This window comes from Panthera tigris, chromosome B4 (assembly GCF_018350195.1).
Source record: "Panthera tigris isolate Pti1 chromosome B4, P.tigris_Pti1_mat1.1, whole genome shotgun sequence".
Classification (NCBI taxonomy): Eukaryota; Metazoa; Chordata; class Mammalia; order Carnivora; family Felidae; genus Panthera; species Panthera tigris.
Genome location: NC_056666.1, coordinates 103,006,632 through 103,029,316, shown reverse-complemented (window position 1 = coordinate 103,029,316; position 22,685 = coordinate 103,006,632). Strand labels below are relative to the sequence as shown.

Here is a 22,685-nt window from a genome sequence, read left to right as displayed (position 1 = left end):
TTTACATTCCAAAGTATAGTTTGGCACTTCATCTTAATCTAGTGTTATTTTGACAAAGCTGTGAGAATCAAGGAAGATAATGTGATATCTTGAATAAGTCAAAAATAATTTTTAACACCTAAGGTTGAAAGAACTCCAGTTTCAAGGTGCTATTTTCCTCATATGAAACTGTGTTTATTATACTCCATTTATAATCTAACTAAACTCATTTTCTTGGTATACTAATTCTTCATGCAAACACTCACTTGGTTTTGTCATATAATTCAAAAAGATTCAATTAAGTGAAACAGACCTTAACATAGGTTTGAAATACTTTTTTAGAAAAAACAGATTTTATATTTCAAAGTAGGTAGTCATTTTAATATTAATCTGTATGGATATAGAATGGATTCAGGATCACAATTCTTTTCTCCTTTGACCTAAATTTCTTCCATGCATTCCTCTCTTTGAGGTTAACTCAAGCATAACAAAAAGAGAGAAGAGATATTTTATACATACATTACATATATATATGTTACATATATATAAGTTACATATATATTATACATATTACATAATTACAAATATAATATAAAAGGCTGAATTCCCTAAATCTTCAGTAATACAAAATGAGGTGTAATATTTCTTAGCAGGAAGCACAGGGGCTCTTGAACCTCGGTGCTACTATTCTTAAGCAAGGTGCTTAACCCCTCTGCCCTCAGTTTACTTATCTATAAAATGGGATAACAATACCTACTTTTTTGGACTAAAAAGAGGAGAGAAACCAACCTGGCACTAAGCCTAGCATATAGTAAGTGCTCAATAATCATTTATTGAATTAATGAATTCCACTGAAAACATAGTTACCACACATATACTATACATGATTTAATGAAAGACTGTAGTGATTGTGTAACCCAATAGCTAAGGTACAAGTGTAATTACAGGTGTTTTACAATTCCCTGATTAATACACAATCAACAAAGCAAAAAACATATGAATAGATCAAATATATTGACCTTGATGAAATGCTATGGTTAGTATAGTAGTGATCCAGGCAATTATTCATGAGACCTAAGTATGATCACATCTACTGAAGCAAAAGAAGAGGATAAGGAACTTTTCTTATGTGTCTGCAAGTCTTAAGCAGACACTCAGAAATACTATTGGAGATAGTTATTCATATTCTATAAAAAATAAATCTTAACAGATAATGCAGTATTTGCTGTTAATTTTCTACACCTACATACACATAAGCTAAGACACTGAACTTGTCCCTACTAGAAATAATAACTAATGAATATATGGTGATTTGTGCTTTCTCTTACTTTTTCTTTTAATCCTTACAAAAGCCCTACAGGGTCAACATAGAGAATGATAGAGCAAATTTTCAATTAGGGAGCTCAAGTTATAAGTACAGAAACACGTTATAAAATGTTTGGTGCTGGGGATACATCAGAAAACAAAAAGACAAAAAACCTAATTTTATAGACCTTACAATCTGGGATTTGTGTGGAAATTGGTACAATTATGGCTTTTAGACTTATGAATCAAGCCACTCAAACGCATATTCATAATAAACTCTGTTGTTAAAAGAGCTACATTAGTGACCAAGAGATTTATATGTTCTTTTCATCTTCAATTATTGAATGAGGTTGGATATTTGTGCAAATCCACAGAACATACTCTACTGTTTATTGTGCACAATTAAACTTTTCTCTGTTGTTTGATTTAAGGGATGTGAATAATGATAACCATAGTTGTTGCTTCGTCCTGTCCTTTCTATGCTGCTTGGAGCACTTACTTCATGGAATTCTCACAGCTTGCTCATTTTTTGTCTCCCAACTTGCACTGAGCACTGTCCAGGGAGAAGGCCAACTCTCTTTAATCTCTGCATGGCCAGCACCCAGCATAGTGCTTGCTGGACAGTTCATGTGGGATGTATGTTTGTTGTATGAGTAAATGTATATATACTTTACTGTTTCCAAAGCATGCTCACATGCAGAGTATCATCAGACCTTCACAAAACTCAGTTTGATTGCAGGGTAGAATTACTTCTCTCATTTTACAGAATCTCAGTGAAATGGAAGGTTATTAATTCCTTTGTTTGACAGATGAGGGAAGGGGATCAGTGAGAGATTACATGATTTCTGAAGAGCACATAACTAAGACTTGAATTTCAAGATCAGGGTTCTTTTTTAAACACTAAGTGAAAACATAGGCATTTTGAACTACTATTTTAAGTATGTCTTTAGGATCTATTTGGTGTGTGGCCAGTCATCTTTGACTTGTTTGAATCATTGGCGAAATCTTGCTTTTTTTTTTTTTTTAAATGTAGAAAATGGGATAGAAAAGATCTTCAGAAACCAGTGGTTTCTATAATCCGAAGACAATGAAGTAGATAATATGCAAATATTTTGCTATAAAACAGTGTCTGCCTCTAAGAGTAGATTGCTAGCCAAAACAATTCTGCTTTGTCATAGGGAAGGGGATGGAGACAGCCTTGTCATTTTCAATCCTGAACCCACAGTCATCACCATTCTGCTTATATAAGATTTCTATATGCTCCTTATTTTCTTGATCAGAAAATGAAAGTCCCAACAGTGGCAGGATAGTGAAAACAGTCTGTTGGGGTGAAGGGGTCACAGTCAGTATTTGAAGGTTCTAGTCATGGAATCTTGATCAACTGACTCTAAAATGACCCTTTTAATAGCATCATCTCCCCCTAGACCACAGGCTACATGAAGGCAGGAACTGTCCTGAACCCCCAAGTCAGACCATGGCACAGGGCATGGAACACTCCTAGCTAATTTCCTGTCACACATGCCAATTAATCAGTAAGTGGCAACTCTCAGTAACCACTGACTGACTATAAATTAACCCGACAAACTGCTAGGTACCTGGTACATGTTCTTCAAACCGAGTGGTAGAAATTTCCCTTTGTGTTTTTTGATTCAAAATCATTTTTAAGAAGTTTGTGTTTAAAGTAAGTAATTTTCTAGGCAATACACTCAGGTCCTTAATGGAGACCTAATGATGAAACCCTGGCCTTAAGTCAGTTGTCTTATATACTGTTACAAATCAACATTCCAAACGGGGGGGGGGGGGTACTTTAACAGAAATTAACAGCAACTATAATGAAATCCTAACATTTCTGAACTAGAAGCATTTTGTCTCTAAGGGATGGGATTACCGGATTGACAAATTCTCTGAATCTGAAAAAAAAAAAAATCCATCTCTCCATCTCCCTCCCTCTCCTCCCCATCCCCTTTCACTCCGCCTCCCCCCCCCCCCCCCCCCCCCCCCCCCCCGGCACACCTACACTCTGACCATTTTTATTTGAGTGGAAAGTTGAAAGCGAACACCACACCGGCTGCACCCATCCGGCGCTCGTTGGGGTGGCATAGCAAAGTTCTAGGGCAGAGCCTTCCTGCCCGGAGCCCGCGATGCAGCCGACTTCCGATACCTGCTCAGCTTCACGCCGCAACTGAAGGTCCGCCCGCCGCGGAACAGTTGCGTCTCCATCTGGCTGCCAACCCACCCAAGCTTTCTTCTCCTCCACCACCACCACCTTCCCTCCTTCCCCCCGCCTCCCCCTCCTTTCCGTCTTCCCTCTCCACCCCCGCCCCCAATCTCCTCCTCTTTTTCTCACTACAAGCGGTTGCTGATGCTGAAGCCGAGCGTCACTTCGGCTCCCACGGCAGACATGGCGACATTGACAGTGGTCCAGCCGCTCACTCTGGACAGAGGTAAGGGAGCGGCTCGCCCGCCAGCCCACTGCGTCCCCTCTGCCTGCCCCTCTGCCCCTGCCAACTCCCACCGGGACAGCCGGACGCGCTCGAGCAGGGGCAGCGGGGCGGGCGAAAACGAGCGAAAACGAGCGTAGAAGGCGTTCGCGCCAGGAGCAGGACACTTTCTTCCCCTTTCTCTGCCCGCCACGTCCCCACTGCCCCCGCACGCTGCACTCGCCCGGCCGAGGGATGCCTTCGTCGGGCTCTGGCGCCCCCGCCGCCACTCCCAGCCCCTCGCCGGGTCGCCTAGGGGCCGCCGGCTTTGTTGGAGCTGAGGCGCAGGGACCGGTAGGCGCCCGGGCTCGGGGCTGGAGAGGGGCAGGGAGGAAGCTCGCCGTGCCGGGCGAGGGCGCCTGCAGCCGGAGACCAGGGAAGCCTGGCGAGAGAGCCGCCTGCCAGCCAGCGCGGCCCGGGGGGGGGTGGGGGGGAGGGGAGTGGGGGGGTCCAGGAGGGAGGAAGTTTGTCCGGGCGCCGGGGAGGACGAAGGTCTGTCCGGCTGCGGGTGCTCAGGCGACCGCCCGGGGGCGGAGGAGGCGCACCCGGGGTGGCCTGTGCCGGGGCGCACGGCGGCCGGGCTGCGGCGGCGGGGAGTCGCCCTCGGCCGAAAGGGCAACGCGGGGCGCGGGCAGCAGTGGCCAGGCTAGGGGCGCAGCGTCGCTGCAGCGGAGCCCGACTCTGCTCGGCTTCGTGCTCCGAAGGTGGCCGGGGTCTCCTCTGCCCCCGCCACCCGCAGCTCTCCGGTGGTGGCAACTCAGTTTCTCCTGCCCCAGCCAGCCTGGTTTCTCTCCCAGCCCGGGCGCCAGAGCGATGCCGGGGCTGCGGAAGGCGCCGGGACGCTGCGCAGGCTGGGTTGAAATTCAACTTCTGACCCGCGACCCTCTGCGCCCTGCTCTCTGACTTGAATGGGGAAGCAGTGTTTGCTTCCCCCCAGAGCCTTGCCAAGCCTAAGGCTAGAAGGCTCCGCTGCGCTGGGGGTCTGTCTGGAGCGCGCGTGCGAGGTTATACCTGTGCCTGTGTGTTCAGGTTTCCTTTCTGGCTTCCGACGTCTAGTTATGTTGGCGCTGGAGTCCCACGACGCCGCCGCAGCGGAGGACACCTGCTCGTCCCGGTCCGCAGCGGCCGGATTTAGGACCCTGGGCGGCCATTTGGAGATGGTGTGCTCAGTCGAAGATGATTTAGTCCGATGTGCCTCTAAAAATATTCTTCTAGCAGATTAAACTGGACTGTGGAGCAAAGCAAAAGAGCATCCTGCTGCGAGTACAGTGCAAAGCCGGTGAACTCAGTAGGGCTTTAATTTGGAGAGACTGTGGATGACTTTAACGCAATCTGTTGGCGCCAGAACAGATATTATGTGGTGCCCATAGCAACCTTACTTGGGGTAAGAGTTGAAAAATTAGCCAAAAAAAAAAAAAAAAAGTAATAATTGATTTTGTGTTGGGAAATGTTGATTTGCAAGTTCGTAAATTAATAACAGTACTTAAAGAGCTCAGAAATGCACTCTATAATCCATGAATGCACCCCAGTATCATCATCTATACTAAGCAGGATAAATCCATTGCCACTAAGAGCCGAACAGATGGCGAGCTATTAGAAATTATAGATTTCCCATGAATTTCTGTTTTAATGTAATGGGCTCTTATATTGTCCCATTACTAAATCAGTCTTTAAACATCCCAAGTAAAACGACTACATTGGGAGAAAAAAACAAACTCCAAGAAAACTGCATACCTGGGCAATTTTACATATTGCTACCACTGAAAATATTTCACTTTTTGGATTTTATCCTGACCCTTAGATTCTTTACTCAGTTGTGGAGAAGAACTGCAGTCAGACCTAGATCTATTCTTAAAGTTTGTTCTTGTTCACAGCCAGACAGTACCTGTCCTTTCCAGTGTGGTTAGGTCCGTTTAGTAAGTAGCTCAAGAGGCAAAATGAGGCTGTGGATGTAACTGAATAAATTAACCAGAAGCTAACTGCAAAGTATGTAATTAATGGATGATGGGTTATTGACATCATTGCTGTGCATGAAGTCAAATATTTTTCCCATACCTTATTAAAATGTGATTAATTAATTGATTAATAGCATCATTAAACCAATGAAAGAAGGGGTTCTGAAAATGTTCCTACAAAAAAAACCAAAGTCTTTTTAAAAAGGCAGCATAATAATATGCACGTTGGTCCCATCTAGTTATAACTGTCATACTTACATTGGATGGCTTGGTTAGCATCTTTGGGCATCAGTTCTTTTGGGGGGAGCAGGGGGATTGTTTGTTTGTTTTGTTTTGTTTTGTTTTTTTGCTCCATAAGAAATTTAGATGAGATGATTCTGACACTGTGCAGCTTTAACAGTCTATAATTCGATTAGTTGCAATTAGAACTCAGTGTCTGGTCATCTACTGCAAGGTTTTCCAGATTACTCCCTCTCCCAGGTTGTTGTGGTGCCCTTTGATGTGCTTGGAGGTCACTCACTGATTTGGCCCTATCAAAGCATTTCTCACATGCTGATGATGTATCTGTCTCCTTACTGAATGGTGCTCCTTGAGGGAAGAGACCATTTCTAAAATCATCTTGGTATTCTCTGTGCCTGTCATAGTTTCTGATGCACAGTAGATCAAAAATTAATGTAAGTTAGTGTAAGTGAACTAAGGACTGCAGTGATTTAAGCAATGTTAAAAGATAGGGATTTAGTAGTGAACCAAGGTACAGTTCACAGATTCACAATATTTTGGCCCTGGGAAAGATGGCAGGAGGAACACAGGCCAGTGATTCTTAACCTTTCTTTTCCGTTGTGTGCTTGTTGGATTCCAATCAGTAACCGTAGCTCACCAAAGTTATGATTAATAACCAAGAGGGGTTGGGGCAGGTGGGCAAAGGAGAAGAAGGAAAGAAGATGCTTGACCAGACCTTCCAAGGGCATCTCAGCAAACCTAAAGCATGAATCCATAGTTTGATTTTTTTCTAGCATCTTTCCTTTTCAAGTGAAAAATATTGAAGAAGCAATGATAAGTATTTTCAAGGTTACTCTACTAGTGAGTGGGACATTTTATGCTAAAATTTAGATTTTCTTGTTTGATGCCCTTTGGCACCATAAACTGATTTATCTGGAATCTTCAGGGCAAAGGTTTTAATTAAAGAAATCAAACCTATGACTGAAATTAAGATTTACTCCTCCCAGAATTTAAAAGATACTATCTGAAAGCAAGACACTCAGAAGTCTGCACTAGCTTCTTGGATCTTATTTGGGAAGGAAGCCTTTGCCAAGATCAGACTGGGCCCTGGAAAGGATGAACAGAGTTACTTAAGGTTTTCACCACTCTGTGCATATTCCAAACTCTTTTCCACCTGTCATTAAGACCTCAGATTAACCCTGTGTAGGCCTCTGGGTGGCTATGAGCCAGAGTAGGCTCCTGTTCACTCTGGTCCCAGTACTTTGGATTCTTCACTAACCCATTGAGTGCCTGGTATAAGCCAGACCCTACTGTGGAATTGGTTAATACAGTGGTAAGCTAAACAGACATAATTCTAGTCTCTGTGGCAATTAGAGCCCATGGGGGGAGAGAGATTAATATACACACATACACACGCACACACACATACACAATTTACTCATTCAATAAATATTCATTCCTTGAATGTATCATATATGTGTATATATATATGATAATAATATACTATAGAAATGCCAGAAACAAAGTTTCTGCTTTCCTGGTCCTTAAGAGCGTAGTGGGGGTAATAGATAATAAATAAGGGATTAATTAATTAATTCAGCAAATAAGTATTAAGTGTCAGCCTTATGGAAAGCACTGTTTTCAGGTTTGTGGCTAATGAGCATAAGAGATAAAGTCTAATGGAGTTTATACACTAATGAGTGAGTCACTCACAGAACATATACACATAAAACTGTAAGTGCCAGGAAGAAAAAATAAGACTGGGTCAGGGACAGTGGCAGGGGCTGCTGTTGTGCATATGATAGTCAAGAAAGGTCCTCCTTCCTAAATGGATGATGCTTGAGAAAAGATCCAAAGGAAATGAAGCAAACTTTGCAGATGTCTCGGGGAATGCACTCTGGAGAAGGAGGTCACGTGTGCAATCTGGGAAAACAAGGAAGTCAACATGAAAATGGGAGCGCAGGGAAGACTGGTGGAAAATGAATGTGTGAAGTTGGTGGCCAGGGGTCAGATGATGTATTTTATGATTAGGATTTTAGATTGGGGTTTAAAGTATGAAGTTCTATGAAGACAATGGAAATGACAAAAGGATGGAGACTAATGGGGGAGGACCTATTTATTTAGATTGTGCTGGTCAAGGTAAGCTCCATGAGAAAGGAAAATTTAAACAGAGTTCTGATATATTAATAAGATTCTTAGGAACGGCATTCTGGATAATTCTGGATAAAGGGAAGAAGACCCTAAAAGCAACTAGTACGTGTATATCTTGACTACCATCCCATTAATACATCTATAACCAAACATATAATCAAAAAGAAAAATTACCAAGAAGTAATAGCACTCTAGGTATTCATCCTAGGATAGGAATATGGTTTCAAGTATACTAAGAGAAATCTATAGATCAGCTTTTGCTTATTACTAGGCTAAAATATCATATAATTAAACGTTCAAAGGCATACGGAACACTGTAATTTACATGTCACTATGCATAAATCTACATGTCGAACCCAAGTGGTCGTAATATGAGATATAGTTGCTTTTAGTCTAGTATTTTATATTAGTGATATAGGAAGTAGTGCCTATAACTTACCCTTATGGCAAAGAGGAAAGGCTGATAAGGAGATTAGTGTGGAGTCTTTTCTGCCAGAGTTTAGATGTTTATAGCAATTCTTCCCTCCACCAGAGGTTAGTTTGCCCCATTATAATCTCTAAAACCAGGAATGACCTTCAGCTAAACTCAGGAGAACAAAGCAGGATGCAATCTTCGATACTTAACACTTTTGTAACAACACAGGAATACTTCACTACATTCAAGACTCCATGGATTTAGGTACTTTCTTAAATATAGTAGTTCAAACTCTCCTTCACTCTCCATCTCAAGGTTGGAAAAGGAAATACAACAGAATTCTTCAAAATTTCACGTCTGTGTAACTTCTCCCTCTAACTTTAATCAGAGGGAGATTTTTTTTTTAAATCATCATTCATAAACAAATAATACAAAACCAGGTCTTGGAGAAATAGGGATAAATAAAGCAATTGCTAGGAGTAATTAAAATTATCTAATTTTAAATATTTGAGACTTTGTTAATGACACAATCGATAGTTTATAATCTGTATTAGGTGCCTATGTAAAATAAAATGTTGTCAGTCATCGAACTTTTTTCTGTGAGTTAAATACAACTTGGTTAAGTCACAAAAGTATAAATGGAAATCTTGATTCCTGGCTTCTAAAAAGAATTTTAATCTAAGATATTGATTAAACAAATCTTGATGTGTTTTCCCTTTTAAAAAAATAAAACTTTTAGTCCTTCAGAAATTCTAATATAAAACCTAAAACCAAGAGCTTATATTTTGTGGGTTTCAACCTTATGGGGGAAAAAAAACCGAAATTGAACGCAAATGAAAATCCCATGGGCACCACACTTTTCATGGAATTTGTGATACATTAAAATTTTTCTTTCTTTTCTTTCCACTTTTCAAGGCATGCAGAGCTTATTACTTTATATATCTCCCAATTCAAGCCTTGGGCAGCATATAGCTTTCTAATCGACTGTATTCACCAGTTTTTATAAAATCTATATTTGCCTGAAAATTGCTTTTGCTCACAGTCCAAAGGGACTTGCCCCTTTTCTCTCTCCTTACTATTTTTTTTAACATGAGGAGAGATTAAGAAAGGAAAATAAAAATTAAATTAGTTCAGGGTGCCTGAGTGGCTCAGTGGGTTAGGTATCTGACTCTAGATTTCAACTCAAGTGATGATTTCACGGTTCCACAGTTCTTGAGTTTGAGTCCTGTGTCAGGCTCTGCACTGACAGTGTGGAGCCTGCTTGGGATTCTCTCTCTCCTTTCTCTCTGTGCCTCCCCCCCACCCTTGTTCTATTTCTCTCTCAAAATAAGTAAATAAAAATTTAAAAAAGTAAGTTATTTCTTCTGTTGCTTTAAAGATGTATACCCCAGTGATCATGATTGTGGAGAAAAAAAAGAAGAGGGGTTGACTATATACGGCTCTTGTCCTAAAACCTTCTCACAGCAGCTGCCAGAATGTTTTAGTCTACAAACATTAAGTGCTTGCTTGATTTCTCACGTTTTCTGTGAGCTTCACTACCCATTAAAAAAAATACTTTCACTGAACTTTTTTTTTGGCAAATCAATGTTTGAGTCTTTCATTCTGCACTATATAGTTACAGAACTATCAGGGATCACAACTAGGACTTAACTATTAGTAAAGAAAAGGAAACATTGAGAGAGTAGCATCAAATGTATACTGGATCTTAGGGATGCAATTCTAAGTGCAAAGCCAATAGAGAGTTCTTTTCTTAGTCTTGACATCTGTCGATTAGGATACAGTCTTCGTCAGATCAGAGACCATGCTGGATTTGTTTATGTAGAGCCCAACACATTGTCTGGCACATAGTTGGCACACCCTTAATATTTGTTGATTGAATGATGGAATGCAATTGACCTAGCTGGACTCGTTATCATGGACACATTTTTAGTGCTTAAAAAACAAAGCCTTCCAACCTATAATAATATGAAAGGGATGACTACCTTACTTTATCACTTTGTTTCTGTGCTTATGTGTAACAAACTCCTAAGAGCGACAGCTTTCCCCGGCCAAGAAAGGATGTGAAGTGATGGTATTGATATCATAGCCTACTTCCATTGCTCACCTCCACCCACTATTTTAACTTGTTATTTGAACCACATAAACTAAGGCCAAAATACAACTGAAAAGCAACCCCCATCCAAAAAAAAAAAAGTGTGTGTGTGTGTGTGTGTGTGTGTGTGTGTGAGGGGGAGAGGTCTAGCAGAATTTCCTCTACACACACACACACACACACACACACAAGCTCCACTGCCTCATCCTTTTTTTAAAAATTACAAATGGATGAATGAGAAAGCTGTGTCTTGATAAAGCAGTTAAAATGGATTTAATTTGAAATCACTCTGTGTTGGCAAGTGAGCACACATTTTAAAAGTCATATTGATTACATCAATGATTTACTAATGGTTTAAGTGATAGACAAGTTGTTTTATGATTGAATTTTACCACCGTTATGTGCTAGCTGAATTTGAAGACTGGTCTTATAAAATATAAATATGCCCAAGGATTACTTGCAAAAAAGTTATGTTGAATTGAAACTTATTTTGAAGTTATACTCGGATAGTTATCTGTATTGGACAGAAAACTATAGCTTCTTTTTTAAACTGATGGTAATTTCCCACAGAAATAATGTGGCTATTTCAAGTCCAGCCAGTTCTGCTATTTTTGTTTACTTGCTCAGTGTGGTGATAGTTCTGATATTTCAGTATAAAATCTGTGTTTTTTTTTTCCTACCAAAGAATTATCTGTAATCAAAAAAGGATAGAATAATGGGAATCCAAAGTGACAGTACAAGTTAAGCCCCCAATTTATACGGGGAAGAAAACCATTAAATTACAGCTGAATCTATTTAATAATAATAAGAGAGGTGGGGAATATGGCTGAGAGACTCCTGAAAGAGATCTTTGAGAAAAATTGGGGAAGAGCAGTAATTGCTGATGGACAAATATCCTGGGTTCCAAAAAGGTGAGAAAGGTGTCTTAGGAGACTACCGTTCAATCTACTTGTTTTTGCTTTCTGGCAAAAAAAGAAAAAAACTCTAATGATATTAATAAAAGAATGGGGTATTGGCACTTATAAAAGAAAGTGATGATCCCACAGAGCCTACATGGGATCACTAAGAATAGATCTTGTCGAATTTCAGGTGTGTGCTATGGCCCTACCATCCTCATGACACCCATGACATCACAACTTTTATAGAAGCCTTGTGGAAAATGTAGAAATACATCAAGTGGATGATTGCACTTTTGGATTTCTAGTGGTTGAAACACTACTACAAGGCAGTTTGCTTCTCTGTCCTATTCGACATTGTTACTGATATTTTGGAGGAGAGTCCCCAGAAGATTTATGTAGGTGACATAGAACTAGGAGGAATAGCAAATTATTTGAGAAATCCTATCGATATTCTAAAATTATACCTAGCTGGAATAGCAGGTTACAATATAAGAGAAAAATATAGGGACAGTGAATATAGCCATTCATTCATTCATTCATTCCACTGGGATAAAAGGAGCCAGCCTTGACTATTTATTGCTCTTGGTTATACTGTCCAGTGAATACTGCCCCACTAGACTCCACTCAGTTACTTTGAAAACCACAGACGGGCCATGTCATCATGACTCAGTCCTGGGCTGGAGTTAGGGGTGGTTTCAAATGGCAAAGATGCATTCCACAGCCCGCCTGCCTGATTTTGAAGCCCTGCTTTTCTGTTTACTAGCTCTGCAAACTTCCAAGGTTGCTAGACCGCTTTGAATCTCCATTGTCTTATCTGTAAAATGGCAAATGACAAAAATAGCGCTAACTCCATGAAATGTTGGCTTTAAATGAGTTAATATGTATGAAGTAGTTAGAACAGGTCATCCTAGGAACCACTCGACAATGATAATTATTTCTTCCTTGAGTCCTGGAAGTTCTGTACTCCCACCCTACTGCCAAGGGGCATAGACAGAAGATATTTCTTGTCTTCAGGCTATACTAAAAGGTAGAAATTATTTATTTTGGTATTCTCTAGAAGCAAGATGCATTTGGAAGTGCCTGGAGGTTGAAACCAAAAGTTTCCTCATTTGCCAACTTCCTCTCCCCAGATCACTTCTTTCTTGATGCTTAAATGACACTTTTCTTCATAATTCTATTGGAGTACTTACCACACAGGATTAACTTTTCTTTTTCTTTTACATTGCTGTCACCCTAACAACATAAGTTATTTACATCTATCTTTGTGTACCCGTTGCCTATCACAGTGTATTAAATAAATCACTGGTTTGTCTTCACATGTTGCATAGTTTTGTGGGGGGATAAGATTAGGTAAATGAGCTGATGGCACAAGATGATAACTTTTTATTCAAGAAAAAATTCCCTACACCTATTCTGCTCAAAATTCAAATGAGTGCCTTCCAGGAATCAGTGAAAATCCTTTTACTGGATTATTGGAAATGTACAGACAAAAGTTGAATGACAAACTGGAAAAGCTACAGAATGACTTTAAGATTCAGTAATAGTTTAAGACAGGGATTTGAGTTTATGTAGATGTTCATTGTTTATGTTTGATTTGATTTATATGCAGATATCAAACAAATATGTATTAAATAGTTGACTGGGGAAAATACAACCGAAAACGACTTTTTAACTCCTTTTTAGGGCTATTTAATTGTTAGGCATCACAAAATGCTGAGAAACATACGTGTGCCCCTCAGAGGTGTGAGCTCTGGTCCAGATGCCTGGGTTCAAATTCTACTTATCCTTGCCTCCTCCTTGGTATGTAAACTTGGCCTGTTGCTACCTTCTCTGTATTTGAGTTTTCACCTGTAAAATTGAAAATAGTATTTCTTTACCTCCTGAGATTGTTATAAAAATGAACTGGGAAAACATATGCAAGTGCTTAGAACTTCCAGGTCCGTACAAGTGCTCAATACTGATTGATTATTCCCCACCTCTTCTCCCCAGGGCATGCATTTCCCCCAGTGCAATAAATGGGAAGTGCACAAGCTTCAGTTTCAGACACATAGAGATTTGAATTGCAATTCTGCCACTTACTATCTGTGGACACTTAAAATATTGTTTATTCTCTCCACATCTTAGTTCTCTCATTCTTTTTTTTTTATTTTTTTTTAATGTTTATTTATTTTTGAGACAGAGAGAGACAGAGCATGAATGGGGGAGGGGCAGAGAGAGAGGGAGACACAGAATCGGAAGCAGGCTCCAGGCTCTGAGTCATCAGCCCAGAGCCTGACGCGGGGCTCGAACTCACGAACCGTAAGATCGTGACCTGAGCTGAAGTCGGACGCTCAACCGACTGAGCCACCCAGGCGCCCCAGTTCTCTCATTCTTAATGCAGGGATGACATTCACTTTGTGTGGGGATACAGTCCTTTGATTCTTCCTTCACTTAGTCATTCAAAGAGGAGTGAATGAGAGTCTACTTTGTGCCTGGTAGCAAGTCAAGGGCTAGAGGTAGAGCTTGCAGTCTAGGGAAGATGGACATTAAGCAGATGACTTATGATACATAATTTAAGGATTATAATAATAGCTCACACATTGAGCATTTACTACATTACACTGCATCACATTACATAGACTACTACACAGCCAGGCGTTGCACGTAGATCTCGTCTTTTTTTTTTAATGTTTATTTATTATTGAGAGACAGACACAGAGTGTGAGCAGGGGAGGGGTGGGGGGGGGGAGACACAGAATCTGAAGCAGGCTGTAGGCTCTGAGCTGTCAGCACAGAGCCCGATGCAGGGCTCGAACTCACTATCTGCGAGATCATGACCTGAGCTGAAGTCAGTCGCCCAACCAACTGAGCCACCCAGGTGCCCCACGCATAGATCTCTTCTTATTTCATTCCAGTTAGTCGTCAAAATGAGCCTTTGAGGCAGATGCTATTAGTATTTTGAAGATGTGGGAATTGGAGCCTTAAGAGGCTAAATAAAGTGATCGAGGCTCAGGCTGGTTTATTCTTGAGGCCTTCAGCTCACTATGCTACACTGGAGAGCAAGGGCATAGGTCTGTAACAGGGTCTGTATCAAGCTTTGAGGAATTTGAACTTACTTCTAAGGGACAGAAGATGCAGAGGTGCTTGTAAAGTCTTCAGGAGACAAACAGACAGAAGGCACACCAGGAGAGCATGTGACCCTGGACTAAAGAGAAATGACTTTCTCCCATGCTCGCAAAAAGGACCTTATACTAATGTTGGTAAAGATTAGCGTAAGTGATATTTAAAAAAATTTTTTTAACTTTTATTTTTATTTTTGAGAGACAGAGAGAGACAGAGCATGAATGCAGGAGGAGCAGAGAGAGAGGGAGACACAATGTGAAGCAGGTTCCAGGCTCTGAGCTGTGCAGCACAGAGCCCGACGTGAGGCTGGAACCCACAAACTGAGATCATGACCTGAGCCGAAGTCGGACGCTTAACCGACTGAGTCACCCAGGCGACCCTAAGTGATATATTTTACAAGTTTAGCACAATTATTATAAAATAGCAAATGTTTAATAAATGGTTGTGCTTACTGTTGATTTCTTAATACCGAAGAGCAAAATACTCATAAATGCTAGTATCACGAAGTACTAGCAATATTCTGTTCCTTCCCATGTTGTGCCAGTGAACCAAGAGAAAATGACTGTGGCATTCAGATTACCTTTCAGTGACCTATATTGCACTGCCAAAATTTCTTTAATAGACATAGAATTTTGACAGGCTCTTATAAGTGAGTGATAATAGTGTCCCAAATCCCCTTTCCTTACAGTCCTTGCTTCTAAGTGGGATTAGTGAGAGGAATTTGGGAATATAGTAGGACCTAAATTTCAGACCCAGAGAAAATTGTGACTTCTTTTTCTTCTTCCAAATTAGCTTTAAATATCTTGAAGATTATAAATACTCTCTGCTTACTCATTATTATTAAAATGCATGCACTGAGGTTTTAATATGGATTCCAGTGGTCCAAGTAATACTGTATTTGCTTAGCATTAAATGTGAAAGAGATGTTCCATCTAAATAAAACTTAACAAATAGCTGAAGTTTATTCCTTGAGGCCCCAAACTTACTAATTTTTAACCTAAAAATTCATTTACTTTCCTTCTTTGGTACAGTGTATGTTCTCCAGAAAGTGGGATTTTTATAAAGGAATTGTGGAAGATAAAACAAAGAAGTCAGTGAGGCTTAATGCACATTACTGAAGGAATGATGAGGTACTTATTTGGCTGGCTCAAAGGGAAATTCTGCGTCTCTCCTGCTTCTCAGACCTATTTTAGTTAGTTGAGGTTGACAGATAACCTGCCTCTGGATAAATGAACGATTCTGGATCACGTAGGCACTCATTTCTTCTGATGTCACACACTTTCCAAGCATTGCCAATTTGGCATCCAAATGATAACTGTAAATAGAAAAATATTAAGTTGGGCATATGTTATGGACTGACTGTGTCTCTCCCCTTCTTATTTGTATGTTGAAGCTCTGGTCCCCAAGATGATAATATTTGACATGGGGACTTTGGAAGGTAATTAGATTTAGATGAGGTCATGAGCGTGGAGCCCCAAGATGGGATTATTGCCCTTATAAGAAGACATCTGAGTTTTCTCTTCACTGATTGAGTATACACATCCAGAAGGCAGAGGCTGCAAGCCAGCAAGTGAACTGAAGGAACGGAATCTGCTGGCACCTTGATCTTGAACGTCGCAGCCTCTAGAAATATGAGAAATAAATAAACTTTTAAGCCACCTATTCTATGCTATTTTGTGATATCTAAGTCATTGCATTGACTATATTGACGATATCTATAGTCACTCTGAACTAAGACAGTGTAACATTCACCCCACAGTCTTGGCCTTAGCAACCCTCTGTCCTAGCAGCTAAACGAACTAGCCATAGGCAAGATGTGTTGTACATAGACACACCCTAAAGCATGCCTAATTTCCTACCTAATTCCATTTTCTCCCCTCTCCGGGTTTAGAAATCTCTGTTTTACATGTACTAACAAGTTTTCAAAGCGTCTTCTCTGGGATTGCTCTCCATTGTTTTCAGGGCTTGAAAAGAAAATACATTTCATTTATCTTTCTTAAAAGTTTCTCTGGAATATTTTTCAAGAGGAGATTTTCTATTTGCAAATTATATCTTTTCCAAATGTAAAGGATCGCTCACTAATATTGTCTTATATTCAAATAATACTTTACCCATCTGTTATTGATGCAGGCCTTTGCTTATCTTGCTGTTACCTTCCTTTTTCTATCTGTGGTTGTAGGCCCTAGGGTGTATGGTATACGTCTTTAATTTAGCATAGTTGTGCTTCAAACAATATACCTCGCTGCTCACTCCCATCTTTTGTGCTATTGTTGTGCCCATGTTGGAAACCAATGATTCACAGCTACTAATTTTGCTTTGAACCAGGGGTCACAGGCTATAGCCCCCCAATCCCATCCAGCCTATGAGCTAAGATTGTTTTTTTTTACGTTTTTAAATAGTTAGAAAACTCAAAAGAATATTTTGATGGATGAAGATTCTATTAAATTCAAATTTCAGTGCCCATAAGTAAAGTTGTATGGGAACACATCCATGGTCATGCATTTACATTTTGTCCATGGCTGTTTTCTAGCTACAGAGGCAATGTTGAGAGTTGAGGAGCTGTGACAGACCATTTGGCCTATAAAGCCCACACTGCTTACTATCCGATTCTTTACAGAAAATGCTTGCTGACCTCTGATTTTAGAGCATTAAAAAAATAGAGAAGAGAACATGTGTTTTGTATTTACCTTCAATTTAAACATTTGAGCGTCTTCACCCTCAGCTTTTAGTCTTCTCAGTCTTAGTCACCTGTGTTCCAGAGGGTTCTTTCTTCTTGCTCTCTGCCTTCCCCCCAAGGGCAGACTCCTCTTGCTTGTTACTTGATACTTATTAGTCTAGGAGGTGGGGGGAGGAGAGGTTTCTCTGTTTTCCTGGCCCAGCCTCAGTCTCAGGAAGTCCCTATAACTAAGTCTCAAGAATGGGGCTTTCTCAGTGATAATGCCTGTCTTTGTTCTACAGACTAAAAATTGTGCCTTCATCATTGGAGGGTCTTATGTGGGAGAGTTCTCTGCCCCTTCCTGGTGGTAGGGGATTTCTAATAGCATTCGCATAAGATCCTGGAACTAGGACTGTTTTTCCTCTTCTTTTTCCTCCCCCTTGTTGTGGAGGGTTTTTTTCTTTTACTTTCTCTTGGTTGTAATGGGTCTTCATTTCTGGTCCTCATCTTGGTCCATTCTTTCTCATGAGCCCCCAGTAAACATTTGTGGAAAAAAGCCTATGAATATTTGCCTGTGCTCGTTCTCCCTCTCAGCTTGGAAGAGTTTCTATACCCTTGCAGCTACTGTTTTGCAAAGTTAGCTCATCCTGTGTGAGCTATAATTCATACTAACCTAGTTGAGTAAGGAATTGTGTTCCCAGTTGGGAAGACAGGCTTTGCAAGCTTTTTTACAGCCTAGTTAATTTTTGGTACTGATTTGCACATCTGAGTATCTATTAGGTTAGGTAGACTGTCTTTATGTTGTTAGTCATATTTCACATTAAAATCTAATTTAGAGACTAATTTGACTGAATCTGTAATATGGTAGACTGAGCTAACACAGAACCTCTCCCATTACAAGCATCAAGATGTGCCAGATAAAATCTAACAATTATAAAACTATCTATAGCTGAGATTGCAAGGGAGAAAGAATAATCTCCAGATGCCAAAAATGAAAAGGGAGGTGAAGGCTAGAATGGTAGTGATTTTGAGCTGACGTCTTGGTAGAAGTGAAGGGGAAGGGAGATGAAAAATGTGTCAAGTGGTTCTAGACTTAGAAATTCGCCCCATGGCTGGGGGCAAAGCAGGAACTGGGGGTGAGGTATTAGATATGCACTCCCGTACCTTAACCTGTGTTACTAAGCTTGGATTCGAAATATGCACTATGGAGTTGGTTTAGGAAATGTTCTCTCAAATTTACATAAAATGATTCTTAAGCTAGAACAAACTAGAGGAAGAAAATTGAAGACCGTACTCTTGAGAAACACCTAGCTACACTGGTTTCTCATAAATAATCCCTGTCAGAGGTGCACTCACAGACATTAGAAACATATGAGAAGAGGGACACCTGGGTGGCTCTGTTGGTTAAGCATTTGACTCTTGATTTCAGCTCAGCTCATGATCCCAGGGTCATGGGATCAAGCCCTGGATCAGGCTCCTTGCTGAGCTTGGAGCTGCTTGAGATTCTCTAGATTGCTCCCTTGGCCTTTCTGCCCCGCTCGTGCACACTCTCCCTCTCTTTCTCTCTCTCTCTAAAAATAGCTAGCTAGCTAGATAAATAAATAAGTAAGTAAATAAATAAGTAAATAAATAAATAAATAAATAAAAAGAAACATGTGAGAAGAAACTAGAACCTTGGACTGAGTCAGTATTCATGACAAATCATTAAGTGAATAAACCCTGCATTTCTGGCAGAGGGAACAGAAATTCGCAGAGAATAAGGTATGTCTGAAAAATGAAAACAAGTTGATGTAGGAAAAAAAAATCAGAAAGAGACTATAAAATTAGCAATTTATAATTATTTTAAAAGTGTAGTTTAGAAGAATGGAAACTAAAAGGAAGGAATGTGATCCTGAAAAAGTAATAGGTATGTTTGAGAAACATAATTGAAAAATATGAGAAGAGAATACTGAAAGAAGATTGTTTTAAAAATAAAATGACATTAAATGATATTAAAGTTCTGAAAAATTTGAAAACTTTTACTTAGAAGACCATTATTGTGCATTCACATACAGGAAAAAAATTACTTACATAGGAACCTTTTCACTTTATCTGATGTTATAGGCTCAATTAGAAATTACTGGGGAATCTGAAAGGAAGTTCTTGTGGGTTACATATTAAACAAGCCAGGTACTGGGGGTGAGCGTTATGTTCGGTTTTGGTTTTCTGAGTATTAATCTGGTCATGCCATCCCTAGCGTTAAACTCTTCGGTGACTTCCCTTTGTCCAACATTCTTGCTATGTTTTATATGTTCTTAATTTTATTAATTGAGCATATGCCAAATATTTTATTCTGCATGACGTTTCCCTTTTGCTCTATGTCCCCAATGCCTGGAACAGTCCGGTACATTGTAGGTGTTTAATAAATAGTTGTTGAATGAACAGATAAACTCAAGGTCTTGGCAATGGTGTGCTTTGTGGGGAAGTTCTTCCTGTCCACCTCATCCCTTTTCCTGGCAAGAAATCTCTTCTTGTTCTCTCAGCCTTGTTTCCATCCCTGTTTTGTGCTTCCAGAGCACCTTATAATGCCCGGTTATCACTCGGTCATTCACTCAACAGATGGTTTTTGTGTGCTTGCTATGTCCCAATGCCTTCCTAGGCCCTGGGAATGCAGTCCAAAACAACAGATCATCCCAAGTCTTATGAAGTTTATATTCCAGTGAGGTTGGGGTGGGAAGGGACAGACAAGAAGTACGTAAACAAGTAAATACACAGTATTGCGTTTAATTGTAAGTAACCTGAGGAAACATGAGGCAAGCTAAGGGGGAATGAGAGAGCCGAGGAACTGGGGGTGGCTCCTTTACATAAGAGACCATGGAGGTCCTCATGCATTAGATGTTTTTAAAGAGAATGAGGCATTGGCCCTGAGGACTACTGGGGGAAAGTGGTACAGTTACAGGGAAAAGTAAGGGTAAATGCCTTGAGGCACTAATGTTCTAAAAGTATTGTAGGATAGCAATGAGTCCAGTGTGGTTGGAGCAGGGTGAACAAGGGGAAGGGTGAACAATATGAAGTCAGAGAGGGACTTGTTTGTTTGTTTGTTTTTAGTGATGTTTTATCAACCACTGGGATGGGCTTGGCCGAGGGGGAAGGGGATGGGTGTGGCTTCTGCCTTGCACATGGTCAAAGGAGCACCCCGCGTTGAAGGTGTAGCCCCAGGACCAGCCGCGAGATGGCGCCAGGCTGCACTGGCCGCTTGAGAATGTGTGGCCCCCGGCTGGGAAATGGGAGGCCGCCAGTGATTCTAGGGGACTCCAGGACCAGCCCTCTACAAGGCTGGTGGGCCTAAACTCCTTTCCTCAAGCCTCAGAGGGGGTTCGCTCCACTTAAGGGATCCCGGTCCCCAGTTCTGGAATCCGTTTGAGGTACAGTTCGGTGGTCACAGCTTGGGACTGGGTCGAGCTCAGCCAACGCAGCAGAAGGTCAGCATCACCCAGCTCCTTTACGTGCTGCTCGGACGGTCACTGTAGAGAGGGACCCACACAGCCCAGTCCCTACGACTGTGGCTGCTGAGGGCCACGTTGGCCACCTCCTGGAAGAGGGCATGTAAGTTTTCCTGGAGATGAGCCAAGCACTGGAGGGAGGCCACTGCGCCCACGGACTGGCTGAGGCTGAGGCTTGCTATTTTAGGGCTTTGGTTTTTATCCCTAAGATATCAAAGCCACGGGAGGGATTTTAGTTCGAACAAGGTCTCTGCTATGTTAACCATAGAGGGTAAAGAGTAGACAGGGAGATTAGTTAGAAAGTAATGAAAAGGATCTAGAACAGAGATGATGGTGTTTGGGATCTGGGTAGTAAAAACTGTGATAGGTGGTCAAATTCTGAATACATTGGAACGTTGAGCCAGCAGGATTTGATGAAAGATTGAATGGAGAGTGTGAGAGAAACCAAGTAGGCGAGGATGAATCAGGCCTCTGGCCTGAGTATCTGGAAAGAGTGAGGCTTCAATTTACTGAGATTGGAAAGACAACAGAAGAGCAGCGCAGAAGAGGTTATTCCGGGAGGAGTATAAATTTGGACACACAAATGAAGAGTTTGAGTTGGCAGCTGTATATAAGATTCTGGAACTAAAGGGAAAAGTTCAGGATGGAGATGTGAATAGGGGAATTATTAACATATAGATAGTATTTAAATCCGTCTGGAGGATGAAAAGATGAAGGTTGTTGACTCGGCTCTGGGCAACTCCAACACTTAAGGGTGGAGAAGATGAGGCACCAGCACCAGCTGGGGAGGAAAACCAAAAGAAGATGGTGATCAGAGTTCAAGAAAATGTGTTTAGGAAGATGATAAGGATTATTTGTGTGAAATGATGCTAGGTGAGGGGAGATGCCATTTGGAAATTGACCATTGTGTCTACCCGTGTGGACGTCATTGGTGGTTCTGACATTTTGGTGAAAAACAGGTGAAGGCTTCATTGGAGCAACTACAACAGGGAATGGAAGCAGATATTTTAAAGACAGAGTGAATTATTTTTTGGAGAACTTTTGCTTTCAGAAGTAGCAGACACATCATAGAGTAGTTGAAGGAAGAGATAATACTCAATGTGCTTACAATGCCTGTGTCTGTAAGAATGGTAAGAACCGTACATTGTGGTTAACAGTTATGTCCATCTTGTTGACTCCTTTTTGCTTACCATAATACCTGACCTAAGTGAGATGTAGAAGTACAAGCAGACAGGTACAATTTAGCTAAAATTGCAACCCCAAATTTGTTATCGTTTAGAAATATTTTCAATTGATGCTGCTTTTTCAGAATATGTATTTTGACAGTGGTAAAAAAAAAATGAAGTGATCACAGATAATATGATTATTCCACATTTACTCCCCAGTTCTCCAGCTGACTTAATTGTGTGAACACTGCATACCACCTTTATTTCGGAAAAACCATGCAATGTGACAAATTAATTTGCCTAAAATATTCAGGACAGGTAGCTTTAATTATCTGTAGCAGAGTTTTTCAAACCATGGAGAAAAGAAAGTAAATCTATTTTTCTTCAATAAAGTAGACTTTGATTTAGGTTTGGAGAGTCTTTAAGGAGTACAGTAGTTGTATGTGAAAGGTTGATTTATTGCTAAGTGATGGTACACATTTATTTAATGAAACGCATTTCTTTTATATAAGAATGGTCAATTGTTGTACTATAGACCTGACATCTAGGAAAGCCTGACATCTAGGAAACTACAGAAATGAATGAAGTCACAAAAGATAAGATGAAATATCTAGGTGCAGATAGATAGGGGTGCTTAGCTTTGTTTGATGGATAGTCAAGAGTGTTTGAAAGTTTTAAGCAGGGAAGTGAAATGATCTGAGCTGTGTATTTATTAACTAATATGAAAATTGGTTGCAGGATTGAAATGTATGGAGAAGAGCAGTGTTTTACAAACACAGCTCTG

The 22,685-nt window shown here is 40.6% G+C and overlaps 1 protein-coding gene across 2 annotated transcripts in view; it reads left to right on the top strand.

Annotated features, from left to right (window-relative positions):
• Nucleotides 1-2,725: 2,725 nt before the first annotated feature.
• LIN7A (lin-7 homolog A, crumbs cell polarity complex component) overlaps nucleotides 2,726-22,685 on the top strand; it is a 124,076-nt gene continuing 104,116 nt past the window's right edge. The window contains exons 1-2 of one of the 2 annotated variants that reach the window (XM_042992816.1): nucleotides 2,726-2,816; nucleotides 3,324-3,728. In XM_042992816.1, the coding sequence (XP_042848750.1) occupies nucleotides 3,647-3,728 (82 nt within the window). In that variant the 5' untranslated portion in view covers nucleotides 2,726-2,816; nucleotides 3,324-3,646. The remainder of the gene's footprint in view (nucleotides 2,817-3,323; nucleotides 3,729-22,685) is intronic. The other variant, XM_042992815.1, reaches the window with a different exon arrangement.